Source organism: Barbatula barbatula (assembly GCF_947034865.1).
Source record: "Barbatula barbatula genome assembly, chromosome: 16".
Taxonomy (NCBI): domain Eukaryota; kingdom Metazoa; phylum Chordata; class Actinopteri; order Cypriniformes; family Nemacheilidae; genus Barbatula; species Barbatula barbatula.
Window position 1 is genome coordinate 6,316,017 of NC_136779.1, and position 24,272 is coordinate 6,340,288.

At 37.8% G+C, this 24,272-nt stretch overlaps 3 protein-coding genes across 9 annotated transcripts; 1 reads left to right on the forward strand and 2 right to left on the reverse strand.

Moving 5' to 3' along the window:
* Nucleotides 1-436: 436 nt before the first annotated feature.
* Nucleotides 437-13,613, reverse strand: rnf157 (ring finger protein 157). Its single transcript, XM_079475703.1, has 19 exons — nucleotides 13,100-13,613; nucleotides 11,738-11,856; nucleotides 10,817-10,905; nucleotides 10,328-10,474; nucleotides 10,054-10,171; nucleotides 9,746-9,812; nucleotides 9,615-9,658; nucleotides 9,341-9,388; nucleotides 9,158-9,229; nucleotides 8,592-8,751; nucleotides 8,137-8,249; nucleotides 7,638-7,873; nucleotides 7,260-7,368; nucleotides 6,697-6,805; nucleotides 6,429-6,610; nucleotides 5,955-6,017; nucleotides 5,805-5,853; nucleotides 4,909-5,028; nucleotides 437-3,539 (listed from the first exon to the last, which is right to left on the reverse strand). The coding sequence occupies exons 1-19, from the start codon at nucleotides 13,185-13,187 to the stop codon at nucleotides 3,391-3,393; spliced, it is 2,082 nt and encodes a 693-aa protein (XP_079331829.1). The 5' UTR covers nucleotides 13,188-13,613; the 3' UTR covers nucleotides 437-3,390.
* Nucleotides 13,614-14,751: 1,138 nt separating this feature from the next.
* Nucleotides 14,752-18,354, forward strand: srsf2a (serine and arginine rich splicing factor 2a). Of its 7 annotated transcripts, XR_013787712.1 has the most exons (5): nucleotides 14,784-15,259; nucleotides 15,837-16,156; nucleotides 16,983-17,089; nucleotides 17,591-17,680; nucleotides 18,075-18,354. XR_013787712.1 is itself a non-coding variant. In XM_079475685.1 (3 exons), exons 1-2 carry the CDS (start codon nucleotides 14,901-14,903, stop codon nucleotides 16,147-16,149), a joined length of 672 nt encoding a protein of 223 aa, XP_079331811.1. In that variant the 5' UTR covers nucleotides 14,752-14,900; the 3' UTR covers nucleotides 16,150-16,156; nucleotides 17,591-18,354. The 7 variants fall into 7 exon arrangements, 2 of the variants coding, with proteins under 2 accessions (XP_079331811.1, XP_079331812.1); XR_013787713.1 differs by having other exon boundaries at nucleotides 14,794-15,259; nucleotides 16,983-17,680; XR_013787714.1 differs by having other exon boundaries at nucleotides 14,794-15,259; nucleotides 17,591-18,354.
* On the reverse strand, nucleotides 18,331-22,449 carry habp2 (hyaluronan binding protein 2). Its single transcript, XM_079475684.1, has 12 exons — nucleotides 22,280-22,449; nucleotides 22,028-22,205; nucleotides 21,694-21,804; nucleotides 21,498-21,614; nucleotides 21,275-21,391; nucleotides 21,031-21,184; nucleotides 20,856-20,950; nucleotides 20,521-20,755; nucleotides 20,250-20,392; nucleotides 19,189-19,323; nucleotides 18,943-19,088; nucleotides 18,331-18,681 (listed from the first exon to the last, which is right to left on the reverse strand). The coding sequence occupies exons 1-12, from the start codon at nucleotides 22,346-22,348 to the stop codon at nucleotides 18,508-18,510; spliced, it is 1,674 nt and encodes a 557-aa protein (XP_079331810.1). The 5' UTR covers nucleotides 22,349-22,449; the 3' UTR covers nucleotides 18,331-18,507.
* Between the last annotated feature and the right edge of the window lie 1,823 nt (nucleotides 22,450-24,272).

A 24,272-nucleotide genomic window follows, 5' to 3' on the forward strand; every position in this document is an offset into this window, starting at 1 on the left:
AGGTCTAACCAGAAGTGTTATTAAGTGCAGGATATACAGTGAATAAATACAGAATACAATATTAGGAAAATATTATACTGTGGGCTTATGGAAAATATTTTACAGTAGCTATGTTATGTAGGTAAGATATTTTATATCACTATTTTACTTTTTCGACGCTTGCAAAGGTCGCCATCGGCAGGGCCGCAAGCACCTGGATGACTCTGTATAGCCTACTTTACTACAGTATAGGCCTATTATATGTTAAACAAATCTAACCACACAGTAAAAGTCAATCTTCTGGGAAAGAAACAGCTTGATTGAAAGATGTAGGGATTTTATAATGCAAGGCACATTATATATATCCAAAATGAAAATTTGGGTGAGCACATATGCAATTATAAATATCAACCATCCATATGTTATATCCTTTCATAGAAGATGCTCCAAACCAAAACAATTTTAACAAAATGTTTATTGTGTTTTTTGGACATTTTGTAATCTTCATTCTAAAAAAGTGATGAAGTATTGATAAAACCCATTCCTAACATAGCATTAGATTAGTGTCACTCCTTCTGGTGCAGAAAGAGGACAAAACAGAATCATAAAAGCAATAGATAACAGAATTCGAGAAAACCCTTGAATACATACATGCTGTATGCATGTTAGTTTCTAGGCCCCTTAAAAGAAGCAAGTAAATTTGACATTCCGCTGCAAAACATTCAATGCATCCGGCTACAGTGTTTAACTGTATTGCTTCTAAGACAGCGTGTTGTTATGCCCGTGTATTGCTTGTCTTGTGATTTAAAACTTCTTACACAGTGTGTATGTGTTTGTGTGTGTAAGCTCGGTGTGCAAGAGCTAGACATAATAGTGCAAACGAGAGATGGAAATCTTCTTTTTTTCTTGACTGCAACTACCATGCGCTTACCTCATGCACCGCACATTTGCGGTCAAGGGAGAAACAATCTAGTGCACGTGTGAAGTACACAATCCCGTTTGGAGCAAATCCACACCATTCATATACTAACTAAACCACACATTTAACAGACTGATACATTGATAACAAGAGCTAATCTAACAAACAAATAGAAAATATTTTGCACACAAATGGAAAGGTTGTTTTCTAAAGTAGGATAGACATTTTGAAGACATATCGATATCTGACTGTAGGCCTACTGTTAAAAGGCTAGTTCACCCAAAAAAATAATTTTGAAGAACTTAGGAATACAAACACTTCTGGGGCACCTTTGACTACCATATAGGCCTACAATTGTTTTAGTACAATTTTACATTTTTTCCTACTATGGCAGTCAATGATGTCAGAGAATTGGAAATTGCTAACATTTTTCCATATACCTTTCTCTATGTTCATCAGAACAAAGTAATTTACAGGTATGAAAAGAAAAGAGGCTGAATAAACTATGACATTTTTGGGCGAACTATCACTTTAATCCTCTCTGTTGTTCAAATAGCTTAAAAAAGGAGCCAGACATTACCGTCTTAGCTAAAGGAATTGTGTAAAGTGAACCCACAGAAAAACAGGTCATATTTCTATTAAATATGTTTGGCAGAACTGTTAATATCAATTGTTATTTTTTAAGTTGTGGCACACTTTTCAACATCTTGTCTTACAGTTCAAGACTTTAAGAACTAAGCAAACACTGTATCCCCAAAAGTGCAACACTTTTCAAAAGCAATACATGAGCATTACATAGATGACTTGACATACCAAGACATGTCAGTCCAACAACACTCTTTTGAAGAGCTACAATACATTAGCTTTGCTTTTTCTGTAATTACAAGGCTTGGATATAAATTGACTAAAGTGTATAGCTTATGTATATGCTAGATTGCACCTAACACATGACATGAATACCTGTTTGTTAAACAAACGAAAATCTTGACAGTAGCTGTGTTACATTTAGGATACCATTAACAGCAGAGATATATGACCACAGATGTGGACCTCATGGGCAGGTTAACCCAGTACAAAAATGTTTCAAAAGGCTCAGCAATAAGCAGTTAAGTGTCTTCTCCGTGGCCGGTATAATGTGTGATGCAGATCTGGCAGCTCAGTAGCCTAGTATATTTGTGACATGCATGGGGCCGTATGTATCGCTCAAAGTGAGCCACAGCAAACTAGGAGGGCAGAAATGTTTGGAATTAAAATTGTGTTTAGATTCATTTTCCAATTCTCAATGTTTTCTCATCTGTTCTTTGTCTTAAAGGTCCAGTCTGTAATATCTAGCGGCAATGTTGGGAATTGCAACCAACCGCTCACTCCACCCCTCCCTTTTGAAACACTGCGACAGCTGACAGAACATGGCGAATTATGCAAGGGGACCCGCGGTGTATGTAGATAATAGATAAATAGCTCATTCTATAGTAATAAAAACATAATGCTTCATTGTGTAAGCTCTAAATACACCTCTGAAGACATAGCTATGAATATTATATTGCATTTCTATCAATGGATCATCCCAAAAATTACACACTGGACCTTTAAAGAAATAGTTCACCTAAAATGGAAAATTCTGTAATAATTTACTCTCTCTCCAGTTGTTTCACATCAGTATAACTTTCTTTGTTCTGATGAACACAAAACAAGATATTTTGAAGAATGTAGGAAAGCTAACAGTTCTTGGGCACTTTTGACAACCATCGTCATTTTTCCTACTATGATAGTCAATGGGGTCCAAGAACTGTTTGGTTACAAGAATTCATCTAAATATTTTTCTCTGTGTTCATCAGAACAAAGACATGTATACAAATTTAAAATGACCCGAGGGTGAGAAAATATTTGACTGGATTTCTATTTTTAGGTGAACTGTAAATAATGACAGTATTTTCATTTTTGAGTTTGATGTGATGTCACTATAGTTATTGTAGTTATGTATTCAAAACCACAAGTGCCCGACAAAACTGTTGTTAATTCAGATAACAGGATTTGACGATGATTCGTGTTTATGTGGGTTAAATATAATAGATTATTCTGTGAACATGTTTCATCTGAGCGTTCCAAAAGCGTAGCCGTGAAATTTGCCTGGTTGTTAGAGACTGCAGTGTTGCCTGGATCAGAGGTTGGAGTCTTAACCATGACCTCGTTTTTCAAGATTTCATCAGGAGAGCTGCTCGAGTCCTCCCTCAGCTCGTACATATGGAGGAGGGCAGAGCGTTGGTGTAAACATGGTGCTTTACAGTGTGAACATCAAAAAGCACTGAAAACACAACACTTAGAACAATGGAGAGGGGAAACAACGCACTTCATCCTCCAAGACCCTGGTTTGCATGTAGGATGTGAATCATGGGAATTTCTAAAATCAGACACAAGTTTGGGTGGCATGAAGACGTCTTAGAAGTTGTGTTGGTCTGTTCTTGGTTAAGGACAGCACAGTGGCTAAGAGGATTTCACACAGCCAGATGTCCACGGTGAGATTTATTCTTTGGGTTTGACACCTCATTGGTGACCTCTGGCTCCTCCAGGTTGATATTGCTGGTGGACGCATGGTGTGTCAAAGGATCTCGTCCGTGACGGTATATGTCAAGGTATAACAGACCTAACAGATACGACAGAAAGAACCCATGTGAGAAGTTACATATGAGATTGGTGTGAAACAAAGACGAGAAATAAAAAAGTGATATTTGTGAAGGCTAAAAATATCCGGATTGTGTAGTCGATGCATGGAAATGAAGATAAGAAAGAAATGAACAAATCAGAACTAGGCCCTCCAAGACTTGTATTGGAGTAGCTCTTGGAGATCAATGGAAATAAATCTTTCTTCGAAGCGTCCGTTTGAGGTTTTAAAGTAATTTAGCCAAAATGTCCCTCAAGAAGACCAACACTTTTATGCATTGTTCTCCAAGACTTCTCTAAACCGAAAGGTCCTGCCCTGACTATTCACCATGCATCCTAAATAAATGATGTGGCTCTTTTACCCCAAAGAGGTCAAAAGGCAAGAATCCAACGGATGACAATAGTGAATGACAAAATCCGTGACCTCTGTGCATTAACTTGCTACAAGTCCATACCTATTCCTCAATGTCAACAGGACACGAGTCCTCATCTGTCCATTCCACAGACATCCAGGTAGACAGTGAGAAAGAGAGATGGGAAATGATGGGGAAAACAGATACAGGAAGAGAGAGAACACAGCACATTTACAGCACATCAAGAGAATCAACCATCCACAGAAACTAAAGAGTGGGATTGAGAGGGAGAAAAGAATCTAATGCAATGAGGTGATGAGAGAAGATGCTTCTGGTAGCTGATGTTCCTCTGAGAAAACCGCACTTTCACTACAGCATTTTATCTTTATAGCATTTAATGGATGCTAAATCAAGGTTAATACATTTTTAAGTGCATTTTCATATTAGCCAACAGTAAGTGTTACTTTTTCCTCTAAAAGCGAGACATGATATTTATAGAACAATGCAGACTGGAGACCTGAAGAAATTTGTAGTTTTGGTGATTGCTGAAAGGAATTGTCCTTGACTCTTCAACATTTTCATTAGATAACATAAACCATGTTGAATGTTAAAAATGGATCGAATATGCTGGTTAGAAACAGAGTAAGGATGAGCAGAAAATGAACAGATGAATGTAGAAAAGAAAGGGACTTGCAAAGCTACTTTGAGCTGGCAGACACTGAACATGAACTTAGCCATTAGTGTGACCCAGAGAGAAAGATACAAGTCGCACACACACACACACACACACACACACACATACGCACACAAAAGAGGGGGGGGGGGTGGAGTTCACTGGCCACAATACCAATTCACGCCAAACAAAACTACAGCAGGGTCAAAGAATGTGCATGAGCAGAGAAAGCCAATAGGGTTTTAGAGCCAGTGACGTTTTTTAAAGGGACACCTCACCCAATTGCTTCCAATCTGAAAGTCCATGTTCGAGGGGTTGCCACTCACCAGCGAATCGGCCGTCAGGAGGCTGCTCATTGTCCAGGCCTGTCATAATGTGGGTGTCAGACTGTCCCTGATTGTTATTGTCAAACTCTGGACAAGGCACCTCGCTCCTCCTGCGCCCACCTGCAAGCGAGGTCAGAGGTCAAACAAGAGCAGCCAAGGCAGGGCAGAGCGGCTGAGTGGGTCGGGGCGCAGGATGCTACGGCAGCCATTTTGTGATGGCTGTGTTGATGGATGCACATATATTTGTGTGAAAGCAGAGCGGAAGCGATTGGCACGTGCATATGAAAGTGCTGACAAATGGCCTATTATAGACATTCGTTACTTTTGTCAAAATATATACACAACAAATGATGTCAGACGAAACATATTAATGCCAAATGGTCATTCAAAATGATAAAATTCACTTCGTTAGTCTTAGCTGGTTTAAGGTGGTCTCCAGACCAGTCTGACCAGATAAATCATACTACCCTACACAGTTTAAAGGAATAGGCTGCATACTGGATGTGTGTTTAAAAGGCAGATGACAAATGTGCTTTGATGTGGGCTGAATTAATAAAACACGAAACCGAATTGAATGCACCACAAATGAATCACGTGACCTTTATATCTGTAGTGAGCAACCTGTGGCCCACCTGCAAACACTCCTTTTTAAAACAAGCGGGTGTGTAGGCAGTGGGTTAGAAGCTCTGTGGGTGAAATACCACCTACGGTTCACATTAATGCAGAGTGTTCCTTCTTTTAAATAGCTTTCCTGTAGCTCAGTGGTAAGGGCATGGCATTGACAACGCTTTGGATAAAAGCGCAACGCAAATGCATAAATGTAAAGTAAGTGTAATATAGTACACAGTGCAGTGATATCCAAAGGCAATAATCACCCAAGCTGAGGTTACAATTACCCTGTTCTTTGGTGGGAGATCCACAATCTTCTTCTGTGACATCATTTCCCTGAGGAAAAAAATGGAGAGCTGGATAAATAAACAATAAAACAACTAAACGAGTGAAATATGTTGGGTTTAATTAGACGGTTTGCTGTTATAATGTTTTACCTCTGAATCCTGTTCTTCTGCAGCCACAAAGTTAAGCCCTTTTGCCTCCAAATTTGGCATTTTCTGTAGAGGACATTTGCAAGTTTTCATTATGTCAACTGGCACAAACAACTTTCAAAGAGCAATTTTAAGTCAATGTTTTATAGATTAGGTCAAGTTTAATTCATATATTACATAACATGTATTATGATAAATTTTTATCTTCCTCAGAATTGTCAAGGACCTTTTCATTGTTATATGATATTGTATTAGTTACATTCATATAATTGTTTAATTTATTATATTTTTATATTTTAATCTATATTTAATTTTTTATTGTGTTATTTTCCTGGTCATTTTTTCTTTCCTTCTAAGACATTTCCAGGACCATCATGTTTTCCTCATCTTTGTACGTCGCTTGAAATAAAAGCATCTGCTGTTTAAATACTAATGTTAAGCCTACTGTAAAACTATAATGTCAGCACCATCCCTTACCTCACCCTCATGGTGGGATGGAGCCCTGCTGTCTGCAGGTGTCTCAGGTACCTCCTCTCCCTCGGCCCCAGCCATGTAAGATCCAGACATGGAAGAAAGTGTGTCGGTACTGATTTGTGAATGCTGACTATGAGAGGATGCCATCGACATCACAGACTGGGCCAGGCTGCTGCTTACTGGATCTGTAAATGACAGGAAATAAGCAAATAAATGTGAAAACGAACTCTGTGTTACTGTTGGTTAACTGGAATGCACTGAAGAGTTCTACCCTCTGGAGAAGTAATAGTGGAGGAGAGGGGGGTCCCATTGCAGGAGGACTGATCTATTGCCCCTGAGGATGACAGGGTGAGGTTGTCACTTTCTGGGGTCACCCCAGACTGCAAAAAAAAACACACACACACAATGATAACCATTTAGCCATCATGCGCGAAGTGTGGATGGTTAGTTATTAAGTTTATTCGTATGCCTCATTTATTGACTATAAGATATAAGCACTACTAATTGATATATATATATATTAGTGGGCATTATATATTTTTCAACATTTTATTTTATTGTATTGTACGTAGTCCAAGAGGGTTTGGTGAATGAATGAATTTACATAAAAATAAATTATGAAGCAGTTATATTTAATATTGACTGATCACGTTTTTGCCTATAGTGTGTTGCCTTTGTTTTCTTTTTTTCTTCACATTTCTATAAAAAATACATAGCTTAAGAAAGTAAATGCAAACTATTTATCCTATAAGACATACCTTTTGTCCTCTTTTATTCTTATGATTAACCCAAGTTTTGATATAAAGGTTCAACTTATGTTAAGAATGACTGTACCTCTTGCTGTTCCACGTGTAGTTTTCTTCTACACGTTTGCACTTCAGACTCACTGCATGATTTCTCATCTTCTTCCTCAGGAAGCACTGAAGAACTCTGGGAAAGGGATCTAGAGTTTCAAAACACATTATTAGCAACAACTTCTTTACCTGTGTGGTTCCTCAGACCATAATTTAACCTCCACAGGTAATTAAGTGAGCTGACACTATCTTTTTTATAATATCCAGGTGTACCAGAACAGACACTTGCCAAATGTTTAGTAGATGTTAATTAGTATTTTTGCAGAGCATAATAACAGTCCACAGTTTTGTTCAGTCAATAATTTAGTCCACAGTTTTGTTCAGTCAATAATTTACCCTTTAGTTGGCATTCACTCACTTAGTGCTACTTTTTTTGTGTTTCACATTCTGGCTGGAATTGACAGAGTGTTCTAGTGGAGAGAGGGAGCGTGCGGGAGTGTGGTGGCTATCGCTGCCATATGTGGACACAGATCCAGAAACATGGCCTCTGGTGAGCCCCTGCAGCGGAGGAGCAGATGGAGACGGGTTCAGGGGCCCATTCAAGGCCTCTAACAGGGACACAGCTTCATAGCCTGGTGGGATGTGCTCTGATGCCTGTAGTAAACATACATGTGTAGTACAATTAATGACAGAAATGTATAGATATTGGCAGTAAAAACACACAAACAATTCAATGTTTATATTAGCTGTATGCAATATTTCATCGGTTTAGCAAAAAATGTCATACAGGCCAGGCGATATGAGAGAATGTATCTGTAAGAATAGTATCTTAGATTTTAAGACATTCTTTCTACAATGATGGCCATGAATGTTTTGATTACATAAGAAACCACAATAAAGCAGATTTAGTGAGCTACCGAATGCTCCTCTGAGTCTGAGGTGTGGGAAGTAATGACAGGGTTGAATCCGGTTGGAGTGAGCGGGCTCAATTTTTTCCTCATCGCTCGGATCTGCAGAAGAGCGCGGAATGCTGCAGGGATTTGGAAAAGAAAGTTTTAAATGATTGATGCGGTAGTGGATGTATTGTAGAAAATAATTTCCCTTTGTATGAAAATTACAATATTAATATTATAATATATACTACTGTAAGTGTGAATATTTTATAGATAAAGCAAGAAAGAAAAACCGTACACAAAAAACCTGATGAGAAACACAGATTGAAACGGTGGATGGAAGAAAATCGGATGATATTTTGCTCTGATGACCTTTTCGGGTTTATTTCGTGATGCAGGCTGCACGTTATATTTTGATGGAACTTAATCTCAATCAAAGAGTCCTATTGAATGAGTGTCGTGCAGGGGTTGGGGCTTACGTAGTCGACAGATGGGGCAACAGTTGGCCTGGTAACGCAGTGTGTCTGCGCAGGCGTTGCACAGGCACAGGTGTCTGCAGGGTAGGATAAGTGTGTCCCGCACATCTGACAAACACACTACACATTCAGCGCTGTTGTCACTGATCTCATCTTCAGTAACCTGTAAACAATAATGTGTATTGTTTCACATTTCACTATCAAAGAATCAAATGAAAGCAATGACAGACCTTGAACCGTATCGATGTGAATAGGCTCTATGCATGCGTGATTTCTGCTTTTCACAGGAAGAACCCTTGGTAACTATTTTCATATTTTCCCACTTCTCTCTGCATTAAGTCTCCCCATACGGAAACTGCCAAGGGCTCTTCCTGTGAAACGCGGAAGTCACGCATGCATATAGCCCATTTTGTTTTTAAACATTTTACATATAATATTACTTTAGAATAATAACACTCATGAATGTTTTGAATGTTCATGAATGTTTTTTACACCAATAAATAAATATGACACTATAAGTCATTTCACAGTTTTCAGATTTTATTATGTTTTGTACATACGGAACTAACCTTTGATTCCTGACTGTTGTATTTGTTTTCAATCCCATAGATCTCTTGCAGTAGGTAACTGACACCATCCACCTAAAAGAGATTAATCACAAGTTTATGATATTAATGAACAGTTATGTCTTTTGGAAATGTGTCTTTTGATATTAAAGGACTCCTAACAAAGCCATCGAAGTCAAGACTTACCACTTGTTTCTGTTTTAGAGGTTTAACGCAGTAACTTCCATCCATGTGCTGGGAGAAAAGGAAAGTAATCATTTAAAGATCAACATTAATTGTAAAAATTAATCTTTTAAAAGTCTTTTAGAGACTCAGATCAGGCAGACATACACATGCAGTACTATTAGTCAGCCTTAATTCTATGTAGAAAAATGATAAGGGCAAATGTACTTCTGGAAAATACACAACAATACCAACAATCTAGGATGGATTGCATTTTAACACAACAAAAACAACGTACCTTCTCAAAGGTTGCGAGAAGAACATGCGAGTGTCCTAAGTGATCTGCGTAACCAAAAAATAAATTCCAGTTTGAGTTTTAGCTTTTAGAACTATGATTTATATTAATAAAAAGAATGACGCCATACTCACCATCTCCCTGGTCCACTACTGCTTGTACAACCATGGGGAAGACTTCTTTATCCATATCAAACAAAAGCTGAGTAATAATACATCACAGTTAGCCGCCATAACCACACATGCGTAACGAATCATTCAATCATTTCTTCAGTAAGATGTGCATCATTTCAACCTGACTTATTCCAGCCTCTCTCACTAGAACACACACATACACAAGGGCAAGGATAACAGATGTGATATCTACAGATGTGATACGGTACTGTTTAGCGTGTTGACAAAAGGTTATGCTCTCCTGCCAAATGAATAAATGTAAATGATACCTCTTCATCTGCCCATTCTGACAGGTTGACGTAATGAGAAGGTAAACAGAACTGTTGGCAGACGCCGCGTTTGAAATGCACCGTCTCTGACTGCAGAGAGCTGTCCTGTGGCAAGTATCTGTTAACATGTGAACAATAAACAGAGCAAAACAATCAAAAGCCAACGTTTGCTGTCATGTCCTAACCTGCTGCCCTGTGATCAGCTCGTAAAGATTAACTTGTTGATAAACAGACTTTTTAAATGTGTGTTTTATTAAAGTGTGTCTAAACTTACATTGGCACACCATTGTGAAACTCTTCAATGGCTTGATAGTATATAGTGATGGCGACCTGTGTGTCGGCATCAAAGGTAAACTCAATATTATAGCAGCTGTGGCTCTTCCCAGCTTCCTGTCCCGGCAGCTTCATGTCTTCATTACACCTGAAGAGAATATCACGGTTAAAATATTAGTTTGACACCATTGTGAAGTTTGTGAAAGATGTAGCCTACTATATATAATATAAATGTACAAAATATGACCTTTTTTGTTCACTTGAGGACCCATATGAAGGGGAATAAAACTATGAATATTAAAAAAATTGTCAATGTCTTATCATTTTCAAAAGATTACAAAACGAAAAATGTTTCACAGCTGGCAAGGTCCCCTTTATATGCCCTGACTAAACTTTAATAAGAAATTATTTTATCGCAAGATCTGTGCTTATCAAATAATTTCAGGAAGTCTTGGGAAGCATTGGCACATATCGTTTAGAGAAATCTTACCGTATAAGTCGCAAAGTGTCTTTGCGGATGTTGATGAGACTGCGGAGGGTTTTGACCGGCTCATGTGGAGGGGGGGCATTGTATGGAAACTACAAATCATATTCACAACAGATTTAGCATAAACAAATCTTTATTATTGAAAGTGAATTTTGGGGTCAAGGTAAAATTATTGATTATAATACATGACATACGCACAAATGCGGCAAACATATGATCTCCTTATCTGCCAAAATGACCACATTACAAAGATGCTAATCTCTGGACAAGCTGTTCTGTTAATGCATATGTGTTTGTGTGTGTGTGTGTGTGTGTGTGGGTGTGTGTCTCCCTAAAAAAGCGATACACAGGCATGTCCACGTGTCTGAGGGGCCACAGGCGTGTGTATACTCGTAGGTCAACATTGAGAGAGCCTGTTCCCTCCCCTTCCCCCAACCCGGAGTTCAGACTGAATGTGGCTCTCTATATAAACTGTTGCTTAAATCCACATCATCGCTAGTCTATTTGATACTGGCCCACCAGCTAATGCACACACTGTAAATAAACACTCACAAAGACTCTAGTGTCAATGACATTAGGACAGAATCACATTTAGACATAGATATGACTTTGGAAAATTAGACAAATCTATTTTAAAATACAGTATTTTATAAGAAATTTATATAAATATACACATATTAATTTATCAATTAATTGTAATAAATTGAAGTCCAGAATATGCCCACATGACATGCATTGCTAGACCTCAATAAAACATTATTTATAAATGTATGCTCATACTTTTCTGCATGTTTTTTCTAAATATTTGAGTATTTAGAATGCAATTTTTGTATCTGCTTTTATGACATTTCAACATTTGTTCTGCAAAATGTACCCCTTGCAAATCGTATTCAAATGTAACCAGAATTGTAAATAAAATCTTACCACTACTGGTCTGTTGCCTAGGAAGTTAAGATCAGTGTTTTCACCAAAGAGATAGCCTTCAGGATGAGTTGATTCAAACTTCTCTCCTCCCATTATGAAGTGACTAGCGAAATAACTCCCTGTATGACAAAAAAATATTTTAATGAAATTATATTGATACAGAACATAACTTCCATGTAGATTTTCCAGATACTAAAAATACATTCATGTCCAGATGTACACTGAAACCTACCCGACACAACCGTATGTATTCAGGGTAGTTCTGTAATATTTAGTAATGCTTTTCTCTTCATTTACCACATGAGGTACATCCTAAAACTATTGGTATGAAATACATTATTGTATTCTATAGCTACCGATAGGGCATTAGTAACCTCCACAACTCATGAATATTAATAAGGTGACAAAACATTTTCCCAGTAGTTCTTGCATAAAGGCAGGTTGTGGGTGTTAGCTACACATAAGTACCACTTTTAAAATGATCACAGCGCATAGACTGTTGAGTACCTGGTTGACACACCAATGTTTATGTAATTATAATTTTTGTAAAGGCAATATTAACTGGTGTAAAATTCTATTATTTTGCACTGTAAAATATCATAACATTCAAATATTACCTTAAATGGATAGTTCACCCAAATATTGTATTTCTTCATTATTGACTCACATTCATGTCATTCCAAACCTGTGTGGCTTTCTTCTGCAGAACACAAAAGAAGATATTTTGAAGAATGACAACACTGGCTCCCATTGACTTCCACTGTGAGGACAAAACACCACCATTTCTTCACAAAATATCTCCTTTTGTATTCCAGCAAGATGGAAATACAGGTTTTGAACAACATCGGGTGAATACATTTTGACAGAATGTTTCTTTTTGGGTGAACTATCCTTTTGACCCCCTGGCATAACAATGTTGATTTGAATAATGTTTTGATTTGAATAAAAAATGACTTTTTAGGATACCCGACAAAACAAATCTACTGTACAATAAACAATTCTGACCCACTATGTACACTGCGCTTTCATATCATACGTTTGGATGTTGAGTGGTGATGCATGCAAATCTATATTTCAATAGACACGGCACTGATGGGAATGAAGAGGCCCCTATGAATATACAGTAAGTGCAAGCATCTGTGGGCCTGCTTTGCTCTTCTGAGAGACAGACTTGCTGACCAAGACACAGTGGGTGGTGGCTCTGTGCCTCTAGTAAGAGGAACAGAGGGCCCATCTCATTTTAAAATCAAGAAAAAGTCATAAAGAAATTAAATTGTAACCTAAATGTGTATTTTAACTTTGCACAAAATTATGATTAAAGTAAATGCAAATTATATAGTGATTTCATTAAAAAAAACTCACCTGTTTTGGGTGGATATCTGTAAACAGAATTGGACGGTATATCGACCTCCTCGACTCCGGCATTCTGACGGCTTGTCAAAGCTCCCATTTCACACAGGCTACGATTAAAATGACACTAAATGATCGCAATACTACTGCTGCTCCATCTTCGTTAAACAAACATCATCTTTCCTTTGTCAAATCGCTCTTAGTTTTGATGTTTTAACCAATGCACGGGATTAGTTTGTGTTCTTAATGCTCTATAAGCTCCGCACAGAGTCCCGCAGTCGTTGTTTCGTCCGCAGACACAAGCTGATTTTTGCGTCCTACAACTGTCTCCCGTTTACAAGGCTGCCTTTCCTGCCGTGGTCGGCATCTTTGGCCAAGATGAGGCGTAAATACCGCCTTCCAAACTAAGTGAGATGTTGTCTGTAATAACACAGTTTCTCTGTATATTTATCATCATCCCTGTATCTTGTGTTCTCCGTGCGCTTGAGCGATGGGATGCAGATGCGTATTGGTGCCATAGAAATGCAATGGGTAGAATGCCGGTGACTATGATGCTAGAATAAAAAAGTGGGCGGAGATAATAATCTTGTGCCTAGTTTCTGATTCGTCACATAGGATGGGTTACTTGTAATATTTTTGTGTGCTTTCTTTTTAGGTTCTTGAGTTTTCTATTGGTGCCTTTCGGGATAAAAATGGTCCAGACCGCAGCTTGAGTAGCAGATAGACAGCGTCATCACGTGGCGCAGTGTACTTTTCCCTGCGCTGGTCAGGATACGCCAATCACAGTCGTTTGACATTCCTCGATGAAGGTTTTAAAATATGAATAAATAGACATGTATGTGTCTTGTATCGGTCATAGTTATTAGTACATAAAAACTGTTGTGAAGAAATTCCTTCAGTGAAAAAAACCTGCCCTGATATTTGAACGCAACTCAATGGCATGTTAGGCTTTCTGAGCCGCCGAGCGCCCCCTAGAGAAAGAACGCCATTTTGTACATCATTAACAGATTTCGAATAAGACCTGCCACCCAATGATCAGTACTGTATTACTGTCCTCAGAAGCGCTATTTGCCACCCCTGACGTCAGGCTTAAATCCAGACCTGAGGTTTTGCGCAGTACAAAACAGATACTGCCTCGTGAAACGTGACCTTGCTTCAAAGTGTAAAGAAATTCACCGCAGGCCGGAAGGGCATTATTGGGGCTATTAGTGTCAATGTGATGTCTGATTATTCGATATTTTCAAACAAAAAGATCGCCTCTTATTTGAGATTACAGGCTGTAGGTCTGCTCATTACTCAATGGACGTTTTCAGAATATTTATTTTGAAAATACACCACATCTGTAACAAATATCGTATCTCGGAATCTGAATAAGATTGTATAAGCTAGTGTTTTTCGGATGCACTTCAGAATTTGATTGCTACTCCATATCATTCCTATGGATCAATTATGAAATAAATGGGAAAGTAGATAAACAACTGAAATCCGAAAGTAAATAAGTATACATTCTTACAGAAATTATATAAGTAATATATAAAATAAATTACCACAGAGTACTACTATATGTTGTACAATTCTTGCATTTTTTGGGACCCCATCTGGCTCTGCTCCTATACATGAAACTTGCAGTGTAACTAAATGGCCTTTAGGTGTCAGCATTTTGTCCCCGCGCAGGAAATAAAAACCAGCTCCTATCGCGGAAATCCGGTTACCGCCATTTTACAGAGTCATCCGCACAGCGTGTTCGTCTGGGCTTAAGTACGTTCTCTGTTTGTTTCGCAAGTTACTCTTTTGTTTTTTAGAGTAATCCAAGATGAGTTACGGCAGGCCTCCGCCGGACGTTGAGGGCATGACTTCTCTAAAAGTCGACAATCTAACATACCGCACGTCTCCAGAAACGCTAAGGCGAGTTTTCGAAAAGTACGGTAGGGTCGGAGATATCTACATACCAAGAGACCCGTACACGAAAGAAAGCCGTGGCTTCGCCTTCGTCCGTTTCCACGATAAACGGGACGCGGAAGACGCGATGGACGCCATGGATGGCGCGTTGTTGGACGGACGTGAACTGCGCGTGCAGATGGCGAGATACGGGCGTCCGCCGGAGTCGCACCAAAGCCGCCGCGGTCCCCCGCCGAGGAGACACGGAGGAGGCTACGGTCGGAGAAGCCGCAGGCAAGGCCTATATTCATGTCCTTTTATATAATCGAATGCCCTACTATTTAGAAAATATCTGTAACGTACTTGTAATGTTCCTCGTGTTGATGGCCTAGTTAACGTTACGGTTTTATAATCTATTACTTTTCTACAGTTTTAGAAGTTTGAACTTTACTTTACTTAATGTTTTATTTATTTAAATGGTCTACCGTTTAAAAAATATCAGTACTTTATAAAATACTGTGTTGATTTATTTATAATTGTACATACTTTTTTACATGTATAAAATGAGGCCTTGAGTGCCTCGTGTTGATCGCCTAGTTACTGTTTTATCATCTAAATAACTTTTCTACAGAGGTTTAGTAATTTGAACTTTACTTTTACTTATCTTTTTAATGTTTCTTTTACGTGAATTATTGTTGATCTCAGTCTGGATTTGTAAACTGCCTGATAGTTACCACCAGAATGTTATAGGTGCTGCAGTTATAAACAGTTTTAACTTTTATATTGGCCACAACTAACCTCAAAAGGTGAAGAAACACTTCTTTTGCGCATATGAAACTAAGGTTGTTATTTGTACCATTTCTGATTTTAGCCGTAGTCCTCGGCGCAGGAGGCACAGCAGGTCCAGGAGCAGAAGCCGATCCCATTCCCGCAGTAGATCTCGCTACAGCCGGTCCAGGTCCAAGTCCTATTCTCGGTCTAAAAGCCGATCTAAAAGCCGCACACCACGCAGGAGCAAGTCCAAATCGCCTTCAAAGTCTAAGTCCAAGTCCAAGTCTCGCTCCAGGAGTCCCACTCCACGATCAAACAAAGGGTCCAAATCAAGATCTAGATCACCAAGCAGACCCAGATCAACAAGCAGACCCAAATCTCCAGAGGCTAATGGAACTACGGCCGAGTCGTGAAATTTAGGTAAGCTGAAGAGTCTGGTATAAGAGTAAACTTATAGAATCTCCTAAAACAAAAACCTTTTTGTTCCTTTTTCCATTGTTCTTTATAGCTTCTAAAAATCAACTTTTTACACACATTGCTCTCTGAGAACACTAATTGCAGACCTTTTTTAAAAAGTTGGAAAAGTGAACTCAGTCTTTTGAGTCACTTTGAAATTTGGGGCGAATGCGTGTTGCTTCCATTTCCCCCGCTCTGCTTTTCTCTTACACAAAGTACTTCAGGACATTCGTACACCGAGCTAAATTTATTGTAGGTTAAAAGGTGCGTCATGCTTTCACGTGTTGCCCTTTATATCGGGACTGTAACAAACCACCATAGGTTGAACATTTTAATGGTAATTTACTCACATTTAAGTTGATCCAAATCTGTATAAATTTCTTTGTTCTGATAGACGCAAAGACATTTGGGAGAATGCTTATAACCAAACAAATCTAGCCCCACATCGCATTATTCCAAATATCTTTGTCCGTATTCATTAGAACAAAGACGTTTAAACATATTTGGAATAACGCGAAGGTGAGTAAATGACAGAATTTTCATTATTGGGCGAACCCGGTTCACCTTCTGCCTTTGAGGATGTCGTGTCCCTTCCAATGTTCAGTACAGTGCTAGATACAGGGTTCGAGCTGATATCAAACCTCCATGATTTAAGGGTTTTTAAAATGCATATCCTAAACCTCACAATGGGGTTTGGCGCTATCTTGCGCACGGTAAGTATTTTTGTTTGTGAAATCAATGGATATGGGTAGTACACGTTTCATCTAAATGTGGAATTCTTTCCTCCAAGCTGCTGATTCCTGTTTGCAAAAGAGGAGTTTGGGGCAGTTTGAGAGCAGTTAGTGTGTGATCCGTCCATTGGCTGCCTGCTGCTGATTGGCGGTTGCTATGGAGCAGGTTGGTCTCATTGAGTGTTGAGGTGGTGTTGAGGTACGTCTGAAGGACAATGGACTGAGACCTTTTCATCATCCTAGGCACACGCTCATGTCTATCGTGGCATAGGCAAACGCAGGATGGATAGGGGGTGTGTTCTCAGAGCTGGTTTAAGCTGTCGTGCTGCTTGCTGTCCATGAGTTTTATATAGACCCAGTAATAAGATGTAAAAGTTATGACAATATCTGGACTGTGCCTCAGCTTTCTGACACTTAAAGTAGCTATGAGAGAGGTGTATTCCACCTTCAGGTTCGTTTCGCTCAAGGTTTCTCTCAGAACAAAATCTGGTACATTAGAAAACTGAGCGTGGTCCATATTAAACTAATTCTTTCTGCAAATAAAGAGAAACTTTGTCTTTGTTTTGTATAAGCGAAGACCAAAATCGAGTTTTGTAACATCAGGAGTAAAAGATCCTTCCCCCTGAATTTATTTGGAAACATACTGATTTTCTTTTATTTCCTCTAGATGATGTCACATGGTAGAACCTTCAAGGATCACGTTGAATGATGTCGTCTGTTTGAGGATACCCAGATAATCCATATATCAGACCGAAAGGTTAATGTGACTTGGTCTACTTTTGTTTTAATGAATTTTGCTTTTTGTTTTTGTCTCATACTTCTGTGATATTAAATGATCTTTATGCTTAAACGGGGCTACTAGGTGAAGTCATTTCATGTTTTGGTTTGCATTTTATTTCCTCATGTTATTGAAACTTCCAGATTACAGTAAGTTCATTTTAACCACAACTTATTTGTCCCTTTAATACACATTAATGGACAACTTGGAATGTTGTGCAAATATTTTCTTTGGGTTTAGAATGGTAGAGACTGTGTAGATTTTGTAATACTCTTAGCATATGTTGCTTACTGTGCAGGTATCTTATGGTTTAAATGAAATTTTCACAGCAAAATGATTCTGATATTCTCCCTTGTGTATTTTTATGCACTAGGTGCAGTTGCATAGCAGTTGAGTTTTGCTGGTTAGCTGTTAAGGTGATGCGGTGCAGAGTGCTTGGCTGTTTCCAGTATTCTCCTGTTTGCACCTTGATTTAAGATTGGCTACAGCTTTTTTTTTTTGCAGAAGTAATCTAATATCGGAGCTTATTGCACATTTTCGGAAGTTATGCAAGATTTCCATTTGACTGCAATTTTCATTGTTTGAAATTAGTTATAGAAGATATGTGAATGCCAATAAAGGGTCTTTTTCTCTGAATAAAACATTTTATTGCATTGTTCTGTCGTCTTTGTTTTTTGTCAAACATTTATTACTACACAATGATTTGAGGCTTTTGTTCCATTGCTATAGATGCAAATCCTTTACAGAATGTACATAACCATGAATCTATAAGGAAATGAGAAGATCATTTTCTGTAAATTTATTTCTCAATATATTTCATGAATTTGAACAAATCTTTCACGGAGCCAGTCTATGAATTTGTTGACGCGTGTGTAGACTCCGGGCTTGTTCTTCATTCCGCAGCTGTCGCCCCAGCTCACCACTCCGTGGAGATAGTGTGTATCATCCTTCTTACAAACCAGTGGACCACCAGAATCACCCTAAATACATTTAAAACATTTATAATTGTAATTTACATTTAATTCAAATAACTGCTGTCTTTATCAAATGATTAGAAAATGTATAAAAAGATCATTTCGGTCATGTTCTTTTTGAAAAGTCAGACATTATTTGGAACAACAATAGTCCAATGCTCCAACCAATAGACCATTGTTATATCCTACAGAAAAAGTTGTCTTTGTAATGGAAATTATAATTTACACCATCTGTTGAAAGTCATTTTATTCGGTCGCTGGACACACCTGACAAGAGTCGGTCTTTCCTTGCACATATCCAGCACACATCATGCTGTCATCCATTCTGTTCCCATAGATATTACGAGACATACAACGCCTCTGTGAGATCAGGAGAACTTTGGCATCCAGCAACTGAGGAGAAATTGTGTCATCTGTGATAAAGAGAGATGGGGCAGATATAAACTGCATTGACACTGGGCTTTTAATGACTAATAGATCTGTAACAATTGAAAAACAATACAGTAAACCCACTTTTCTCAGTGACTCCATAGCCTGATATTGTGCACTGTGTTCCATCCGGGAATGAATCTCTGGTAAGGCATGCTGCTCTGACAGAGTCAGTCTCTAAGGCACAGTGTCCGTTTTTTGCCTTTAGCTTCAGCAAAGCTGCCATGAGTAAGAAACACCATGAAAAGAATTTTAGAAACGTTAGTCGACCAAATAAATATTTACAGGAAATGTTTTTTTTCACTTACTCTCTTGTCATATCAAACCTGTGTGACTTTCTTTTGCGGAATACAAAAGATGATATTTAGAAAAATGGTGGTAATCGAAAAACTGCGGTACCCATACCATTGGTTTTGTGTCTATAAAGTGAATGGGTACCGCCGTTGAAATGACAAGAGGGGGAGTATTTACTCACAGAATATTTATTTTTTATCGCTGTAAAGTTGAATGTAGATATAGTAATTAAAAAGAACATTTGATATGTATGCTTAAATGTTTTTAATAATGTTTAAAGTCACCATGCTATCAAACAGGAAAATTATTAGGGTTTTACACAGTGTTGCAGTGATTATAATAAATGATTTATCCGTGCACAACATTATTTTAAAAAATTACATCTTTAATCAAAAGCTCCTCTCCCCCTCTCAACAAGAACTCTTCGCCACATGAAGTCAGCAACTAAAAACAGAGGTAGGACTATACTGGCTGTCCAATGGACAGGTATTTTTAGCCCTTCCCTCCAGGCCCAACTTACTACAAACTAATCAAAAGGGAAGCACTACACTTTGTTTCTAATTTCAGAAGCTGTTTCACTCAGATACACGTAATGATACAGAAAAGAAGTAAATTGCATCCGTTTCATGGTGAATTAAAAGCAAAAAATTAATTGTTATGTATTCATTTCTTGAATTACAAAATAGAAGCCCAGCATGGATGGAAATATTACTATTGTTTTAAAAGCATCTCATGGTGAGACCTTAAAAAGCTTAAATTTCTATTTCTATATCTATTAAAATTCAGATAAAGTTAGCTAAACTATTAAACAATAGTGTACAAAAATAAATACAGACAGATTAATCACTGACCTATATCATTAAACAGGGCTTCATCTGTCTCCTTATAGTTCTCATGAACAAAGGCTTTCTCCACTTCTAGAAACTGCTTTGCAGGGTCATCTTTTTCAAGGTTAGTACCACCCAGCTCCACTCTTATTTCTTCTTTCTGATCACTGCGGTGATTGAGCCATAAACAGGCATGAAAACATATGGATTCAAGGGGATTTTATCAAACATCCAAACCATGAGGTTGACAATATTATCTTTCACAATGTCTCATCCATTCTTAAGTGATACTTGCATGCAGTGAGCTGCTGTAAGGAGCCAGCAGGAGTCAAGAAGAGTTCCTCCACAGCCATGACTAAAGGTTTCATTAGAGCCCAAAGGACGAAACTGAAGAGAGGCCTGCCAGGGATGGGCATTGGGCAGGGACTTTCTCCCACCAAATATCCTTGGGGATGCCATACTGGACCGACTCGTCTTTCCACAGCCGGAAAATGTAAGCTTTGTAGGGGCCAAGGTGGGTTTTACTGGAACTGTAAATGCAGTAGATAGTGTTAGCACGGATGATCAAACAGGCAAGGATATGCATTCATGGGTTTGTGTATATAAAAGAAAGTAGAAGAAAATCAATGCCTTCTTTAGCGCAGGGATTGACATTACAGTAGTCCCAACGCAGCTTGCCTTTCTGTTTGACAAAGCACCAGGGTTGTGGTTCTCCATCCGGATTTCTGACAAAGATAAATCTCAAGACTACTAGTGACCATCACACATCATTATAAGATTTAGGAAGATTTCCATAAATTCTTACCTGCAGTAACTGTGAGGTCCGATGCCATCATTCTTTTCAAAGTCTTTAACTGCAATACGATGGTAGTTCCAAGGTAAACATCCCAGTTCTTCCACTGTCTCACTTACGAAACCTCGGTATGATTCCCCATTTCCCTCATAGCAGTCATTCAGACCTGAACGCACAATGTCTTATGTAGACTAGGCTATCCTGGCTGACAAAAATTAACTGTATAGATACGGATTTTAGCAATGCAGCCCTTTACCAACTTGACAAAATCTCCCAGTGTAGTTTCCAGGACATTCGCATTTGAAGCTGGATCTTGTTCGGCCTTTAACACACGTTCCTCCATTCAAGCATGGACTTGGCTTACAAGCAGAGGCTAACATCCCAGACATAATTACATAAATCAACAAATTTACATTTACCCCAAGCTGAAAAACGAATTTAAAGTAATTTGTTTGTCTTTATAAATTGGAGATACTCACGTTTTTTGCAACTAGGGGCCCTGAAAGGGGGATAGCACTCGCATTCGTAGAATGGTGCTTTTTGAATTCTGACACATAGACCATTATGACAGTTCACATTCTTACAGACATTCCTCTCTAAAAACACAAACATGCTGTGAATAATGTAATCACAAAATAAGTAAATAAATAATGTTTAGTGTGTGGATGATCTCACCATCCTGACACTTTTTGCCAATGAAAGGCTCTGGACAGATGCATTTAAAACCGCCGCTCTCCAAAGCCTCACATACACCGTTATTCTCACAGGGATTTGGGTCACACTCATCTTAAGATAAATCAATTTTTAACATGAATTTGTGTATTAAAATTTGGAGTATTAACTGCATGTTATTACAGATAAGAATACTGATTGGTTAAAATTTCAGGGAAAAAATGTTTCGTAATACATGAACAACAAACAAGCACATGCGGGTGGGGTTCAGGACATAATTCACAAAACTGAACCCCTGTAATAGTCGTAAATTATCGTCTATTAAAAGTATACTTGCCTGGTTCATCAAAGAGGTCAAAAATCCAGTCAATGGTTTCATCAATAATATCAGGTGAAGATGCTTCCTCCTCGGTATCATTGAAACCATAATCATATATTTCTTTGGTTGAAATAAAATAGTCCGAAAAAGCAACTTCCACATCATCAACTAAAGTCAAAAGATCGTCCAATAGACCCTGAATCAGTAGAAACAATTTCAGCCATAGCTATAAATGAAACATTTTCAAAGCATTCACACATGGGCACATACCGGCACTGCTTGCACTGGTGAAGTTAGGTCAGAAATGCCTATTAAAAGTAAAATGATTGGAGACATCATTTTTGGAGTAAAAGATGCACATCCCCCACTACCACCAAATTAACTGTGGGCTGTTATTAAGTTGACCTAAGCCTACATAACCCCTGGAACTGCATTTCTGTAGTTCCATGGGTCATGCATTCGGTAATCATTAAACTAACAACATTGATTTTTAAGTTGGTCTATGGAAGTACTTTAATGACATTAGTCATTAAAAAAATGCATGTTAAAGTAGCATTAATGAAAAATAAATCTTTTGCATTACAAGTTTTTGCATGTTTAGAGTCTGCAATTCAATATGGTTGCACAATTAAGCTGTAAATATTTCAAATTGAAAAATACAAAAAACTTCTTTTAAAATACAACATTAAATATTTTTCCATATTATTTCTGTTTAAAAAAGATTTATAAAAGTTAACAATTATTATATTTCATTGGTTCAATGTTATGTAATTATAGAACGTATATAGTTAAAAAGTGTTTAGTGTTGCCTTGCACAACCATGAAACATCTAGAGTATGTTACCAATGTTATATCTGTATATTCAACATTTTTTATAATAAAACAATATATGAATTGCATTTGAGTCATATTTACTGTTGAGTGGAAGCAAAAATGAGCCAAGTAATTGTGTTTGAGTTTATTTATTAATTTCCCAATTGGTGTTTGTGTTATTATAGCTTGCAGCATCACCCTTCAATTCAATTCAGTGCCGGCAAAACATGAATTTAGATTTACTATGAAAATAGTTGACTCCTGTAAATAATATAACAGAATGTCTTTATTGATGATGCACAGAAATGTAACCACTTTTCTGAAATACAGACCCTTATAATCAGAATTAGTATTGACCCCCATTAAACTGGAGTTAACACTATTGTCACTAAGTGACCTTTCATACTTTCAACACGGATTCAATGCAACAGAGTTGTAAATACCGTTATTCTTAGGGCTATACTGACTGCCATCACTGCGAGCATTCTGCTGAGCTTTAGACTTTTTCATGAAGTAAAACCACGGTGAAGTCCTTTTCTGCCCTCTCCATCATCACATGGTGGGGCAGTCTTTGAATAAACCATCACATCTCAAGCAACATACGAGTATTTCACGTATTCATTATTAAGTTTTCTATTAAAACTAAGAATAAAACATGAACAAAGTAATAATAAGTAGTAAGCGTAATGTCAAAATGAATTGTGGTTTTATGCATTTGAATCAAGACGAGAACACAAGGAGACTTTTTTATGTAATGTCTCATATATGTTTTGCAAAAGCTAATAGTTAAAAATAGCTGATATGTCAATGTTATTTGCATTGAATCAATATAGCCTTTGGACTGACAATAAATGTTGAAAAAGGTTTCATCAAACCACCATTTTAGTCAAACGAACTAAAAACAAATAACATGTTCTATTAAATGTATTTAATTAATAATTGATTTGCATATTAAGAACTGGTGTGCTTTTCCCCTCAAATAACAAGGTAAAAGGTGAATGTATACAGTTTTTAAAACTCAGTCTCAAGGGCAGAGGTATTCAATTGGTTTCAACACTGTGTGCACATTGACATCTGTTCTTTATAAAAGACATTTATCTAGAACAAGGCAATTATAAAAAAGAACGGATTAACCAGACACCATTGGGTTCTTTTCATAAGCAGTTTCTCTTAATGTTTCATGTTATGATTGTAATTGTAGTATAATTCATCCACCCCACGCACATGTTAGCTCAATTTATTACTCCCTCCATTTATTATCTTCCCCTGCTCCCTCTACCTCCCCCTACTGGTCACTAATGATTAAGTCAGGAATCATGAAAATCAATGTTGTTATATCATTATAAAAAAATGTAAACGGTCAAAACATTAATCAACGACGAAAATATGACATGTTATCGCAACAAGCTTTACTGATAAATATGTTTATACCGCTTCGGATAAACTACTT